Source organism: Dendrobium catenatum, unplaced genomic scaffold, assembly GCF_001605985.2.
Source record: "Dendrobium catenatum unplaced genomic scaffold, ASM160598v2 fragScaff_scaffold_1035, whole genome shotgun sequence".
NCBI classification, from domain to species: domain Eukaryota; kingdom Viridiplantae; phylum Streptophyta; class Magnoliopsida; order Asparagales; family Orchidaceae; genus Dendrobium; species Dendrobium catenatum.
Window position 1 is genome coordinate 19,257 of NW_021319497.1, and position 5,863 is coordinate 25,119.

At 35.3% G+C, this 5,863-nt stretch overlaps 1 protein-coding gene across 1 annotated transcript; it reads left to right on the plus strand.

Moving 5' to 3' along the window:
• The first annotated feature begins 4,927 nt into the window (after positions 1-4,927).
• LOC110097217 (E3 ubiquitin-protein ligase ATL41-like) lies at positions 4,928-5,569 on the plus strand. The gene has a single exon (XM_020823479.1). It carries the CDS (start codon positions 4,928-4,930, stop codon positions 5,567-5,569), a length of 642 nt encoding a protein of 213 aa, XP_020679138.1.
• The last annotated feature ends 294 nt before the right edge of the window (positions 5,570-5,863 follow it).

Here is a 5,863-nt window from a genome sequence, read left to right on the forward strand (position 1 = left end):
CACTATAATGTGCATGATTATTTTGATGAATAAGAAGAAAGAAAATCATGGATGAGCTTGTCTATATATTTGGATGTTTTATAGTAGCTCTATAATTTTTTATGTATGTCTAATTATTAGAAGAAAGTCTGAAAAAAAATTCCAAAGCTAAATTATGGATTCACCCGTCGCGACTCAACATGGTGGGATTATTTCTAGATGGGTTGGGTCGTGACACCAGACCCTCGATTTCGTTCACCAGATCCCACACATATTACTCCTTTCTACCCATACTTTCCACCCCCATCTTATGCTGGTGCACCTCCTATTTATCCATATCCACCATATGTTCCACCATACTATCTCGCATTACCCCCACAGCCTGCTACAGGTGAACCTTCGACACTAGCTGCACCAGAGCAAGCGATAGATGATCGAATGTTGATAGAACCTGATGGTGGCACGTACGTACATTCTCTTTTATTTAAGCTAACAAATATATTTATTTTATATTATATATTTTTCTCACATAACCTTATTTTTGTAGGTTTTATCCATCAAAACAACCGACACATAAAATTTGGGACATCATACGGAGCAGGTTTGACGCTCCTTATAATTCTTGGAAGAAAGTCCTGAAAGAAGTCTAGAAAATGTGGTTTAAAGAGTTTGAGATATTTTTATTTAAATGGTTTAATATTTTTTACTTAAGCTAACAAACATATATAATTTATATTATATGTTTTTGAATGTAGAAAGATTTTTGTTGGCTTCCGTAGCACAATGATAAAATTAGAAAAAAATTTAGAGAAGTGTGGGTCTACTCGGATGCACGACATGCTCACAGACATTAAAAAGATTGGCAAGCAACCATTGTGGATTGGAGAAATTATATGGACTGAGTTGAACACTGTTTGGGGCAGTGCATAGTATAGTAGGAGGAGGGATCAAAATCCACAGAAGAGAGCTTTTGATGTTAGGGGCTGGGCTTGGGTAGTTCCCTTCATACTAGCAGCTCCATTCCACATACTGAGCATAGGGGATGTTTGGTAATGAATTTTAAAAAAAAATTAAATTTTTTTTTTATAAAAATATTAATAGAATTCTCTTATAGAAAGAGATGTTGGGTAGAGAACCAACTCCTATGGAATTACATAGTCACACTCATAAGCGACAGGATGATTAATAATGGATTTATGAGCGAGCAAGAAAAGCCTATGTAAGTATATATGTTTAATAATTTTTATTTTTAGTCTCAATTATATAAATATATATATTATACTTTCACAGGAGGAGTATACACAGCTTCAAGAGAGTTAGCCCGCAGCAAGTGAGGGTTCTTCTGGCGGCTCTGTGGAGTATTCTGAGTACTGCATCTTGTTGCAAGACATTGACGGAATGCAACATGGCAGGGTTTATGGTTTAGGTTTGCAAGCTCAGGAATACGAGGGGTTGACCTCTACTGGATCCAGCTTTGCAGCCAATTCACATGAGTCCTTATATAGTTAACAAATCAGTGCCCTTCAAGCAGAGCTAGAACAAGTAAGGAAATCCAAGCTGATTGGCAAGTTCAGTTGCAAGCACAGATACAAATGTAGATGCAGGAGAAACACAATCAGTTGTTGGATGAAATGTGCAAGATGATGGAGTAGTTCAGTGGAAAAAAGGTAGTTCCAACTAAGGATAAGTCCACGGATTCAGAGTAGTTTATTTTTTTCAATGTCATATGAACCTGTTTAATTTTTTGAATCTGCGTTATTGAAAAATCTGTGATGTTTTAAATATGAGTTGGTTGATGCTATTGAACAGTCTTTGTTAATGTACATTTATGTTTTTAAGTACGTATTTGTTGAAGTTCTTGAGATCTGTGATGTGTAGATCTGTGTTGTGGAACTATTATTGTATGTATTTGTATATATTTGCATGTGTGGAAATCCGATTGTTGCCTAGGAAGGCAATTTTTTTTTGTCATTGCTACAGGTTTCCGGCGATTTGGTGTCTGTGATTCGCCGGAAAGACGATACAATAAATTTATGTATCATTTCCGGCGTTTTTTATCAACCGGCATTACCGGTGGATAACTCGCCGGTAACAAGCCCTAGCTTTAGTTACGACGTACAATACGATGTTTTATCCTCTAGTGTTTCCGGCAGATACATACGTCGTAAATTCTGGCGTATATAATGCCGGAATAATCTGGTAATAAACGCCATTTTGTTAATACAATTTTCACCAGTAATGTGTCAGAAAGTGTGTCGGAATGAGTTCCGGCATCTAATATACGTTGGAGGACTTTTTCCAATGCGTGCCAAACCGGCGTATGAAATTCTGACGAAAATGCACTGGAAACAGAGGATTTTCGTCGAATTTTATGTATTACCGGCGGATTTTGTCCGCCGATAATACCGGGGTTTCCTATAGTGCCAGAATTTAATTTTCTAACCTTTTATTCTTTGAACATATAAGCCATCACCATCTATTAATTTGAGCCTACAATTTTCAAGTTAAATTCATAATATTATGTCATTAAAAACCATTACTAGTTATAGAATACATATTTTTCTAGTAGGTTGGATGAGTTTTAATTTAATGATTGCTAAGAAAAAAACTAATAATAATAAATCTAACTACAAAGTTGACCAGATAAAATTTTAATGAAATTGGATGACTATCTTTGGGTAAGGTGAATTCATTTATGAAGTCCACATACATTTTTCATTTTCGTTTGATTTATATACTATAAAAACATTCGAGATCAAATCCATGTACTACATTTCTTGGATAAAACTAGACTTTGTCAATGTTTGGACTTCAAATCAAATGGATTCAGCCAACGATAGAGAAACTTGTCAAAATTTTTATGTAATGGACTTTGTAGATTTAATATATTAAGTTTATGAATTAATGTTTACTCCTAATATTAGTGTGGCATATTTAGAAAAAGGTGTCCAAATATAACACTATAAGTCATTAGAACATTGATTGTGATGAAGTTGTCCACAAAAGTGCACTAATATTTTCCTTATGTTGAAGTTTTTGGCAACATAAGTATCCCTTCAATTTCGATGCATTTACAAAAAAAAAATGAAGAACCCCAATAAAGAAATTTAACTAAGAAAATCAAGGTTCATTTTATCAAATATACTTTTAGGAAGGATACTGATAAAATTTCTTATGTCAATAAATATGCTACCAATTAAAACTTGGTAAATAAAATAGTGCTAACAATAATATCATTATATGGATTACGATTCATTAGCCCGTCAGCGTAGTAAAGATAATTAGAATTTCTTATCCTACATGAGACATGGATGTTATGGCTATCTTCACCTCTCTCAATCCAAGTCTTTTTAAACCAACTTGTGTCAAGGCTTTTACCTTTTATCCTCCTTGGAATATTAGAGCTAATCTAATTATATGAATTGTTTATGTAGGAACTCATCTCATTTCATTAATCATGTATTGGTGTTTTGTCAACTTTTCTTCTTATTTCTGCTAGGATGAATGATTTCAATTTTCTAGCCTTGAAAAGTTCTTCAAATTGATTTTAAAGGTATTACTAGTCCTTAATATCATGATTAATTAGAATCATGAATTGTGCTAAAATTGTATAATGAAATTGCTTAAGACTTTCTAACCTTTGAGATTGTTAAACTAATTAATAAAATTATTTTTGAATTAGACAAAAGAAGCTATACTTCTAAAGGGGAGTCAGGAGATCCATCTCAGTGACAACTCATTGATTGTAGTAAAAAAATTAGATACTACTTTAAAGCCTAATTGATATTCAAAAGTGAAGTCACCAACTCAAAATAAGCAACATAGTTAACCAAATATATTTTTTCCTTGTATGAATCCATGGGAGTTATTTTAAACTCAATAAATTCCACAAAAATACATTCAATAACTTTATCAAGGTTTCTTAACTTTTCAAGATTAGGAAGTCTTAGCTCTCATCTCGAAAAGGTAAAGTCTCATTAATTAGTGATAACAAATTGAGTGCTCTAAAATTTGGTTGTTGTCACACATGGAGTTGTTCTTGGAACACTACTCAACAATCCTTGAATCGACATTATTGATCTATCTTTGATGTGGTTTAGTTGTTTAATGGTAATACAATCTTGATTCTTTATTGAGATTTATCTATTATTCATGTCGTCATTCCATTGTTTATCTTTGATGTGGTTTAGCTGATGATTAATTTGATGATTTGGATGACTTCTTTTGTTGAGTCGGGCAAGTAGTCTTGATGGCTTCAAGTATTCTCAATATCAAATAACAAGCAATTATAATGAATTCAAATGATATCATTGTTGAGTAAAAGTTCTTCGAATTCTAAAAGAAAATGCCTAATAGCTTTAACAAATTGAATTCACTAGCTAGATCATCAAATCTTTTGACGTATTAATTTTTGTTTTTGGACATTTAGACTAATTAAGATAAATTAACACATACATCATATACACAAGACTCGAATCCAAGATCTCTTGATTGATAGTCAAAGCTATCAACTAACATATCAAAATGAGTTGTGTTGACAACTTAATCCTGATAATGAAATGATTCTCTTTAACTATCACTTTTTTTAACCTGATTTAATGTGATTATAAAAAATTGTTTGACCAGATTTAAATAATATTGAATGCTCACTATTTATATCATCTCCAAAACAAGTCAAAAAAGGCAATTAAACAATTTTTTTTATTAAAATTGTAAGAGATCAACAAATTACCAAAGTCAACGACAAACTATTCGCAAACTATCAGACTTTATTTTGCACGTACGCTGCCAAAATTTACCCGTTAGACTTACACCCTCCATCACGTCATCAAACGTTTGAGCCGTATCCTTTACTCCCTTCTTCTCCCGTATTCTCTACTTCACTTCCAACCCCCAATAAATACTAACTAAATAATTCCATTTCCATAAGAAAGGAACTGATCGATCAATGTCTTCCTATTCACCACAGAACAGCAATCAAGGCCAGCAATGGCCGTTCACCGACAATAATACAAAGAGCGGCAGCCATATGGAGCTCGTCGCCGCTTTAGCCGTCATCTTGATATTCATACTCATCAGCTTCCACCTCTATGTTAGATACCGCCGGCGCAGCCATGTCGTTATTACAATCCACCGCGGTCGCCGGCGTTCCCCTCCTATTGCCACCGAGACGGGAGGGCTCGATGCGACGGCCATCGCTGCCTTGCCCACATTTATTAACCGTGCAGGGTCGTCAGCGAATGAATGCAGAGAGGAATGTGCTGTTTGCTTGAGCGTGGCGGAGGAAGGACAGATGATGAGGTTGTTGCCTGACTGCAAACATGTGTTCCACATTGAGTGTATTGATACGTGGCTGCATTCTCATTCCACTTGTCCGGTTTGTCGGACTAAAGCCAAGCCGACGACTAAGCCTGAGTTCGGGGAGTTGTTGGCTGAGCCGCCGATGCCGGAGAGATTTGGCCGTGGCGGTGGTGGTGGGGCATTAGAAGAAGGTAGTTCTGAGTCGTCGGAGCTTTCGAGAACGGGAAATGGGTCGACGAGATGGGTGAGCACGGTTGACGGTGGGGTTGTGGACTTGGAGAGGCAATGAACTTGGATGTTGTTTGGATTTATTCAAAAACATATTTTTTAGAAATGTAAAATTAAAGGGAATGAAATTTGATTTTTATTGTACTAAAATTTTTGCACTAGCATTGTTGCGTGCGAGAATATACGTGGCGGTAGAGTTTATAAATTCGCGTCCTAGCGTTGCACGAGTATTTCGCACACAAACAGAAAAGAGAAATTGAACACCAAGGTTTTTACGTGGAAAACCCAAAAGAGGGAAAAAACCACGGGGCCTTGCCCAGTTGCAAAGTTCCACTGGTGTTTTCGTCGATTACAA

Coding starts and splice junctions, on each gene's coding strand:
- LOC110097217 (XM_020823479.1), top strand. CDS start 4,928: ATGTCTTCCTATTCACCACAGAACAGCAATCAAGGCCAGCAATGGCCG.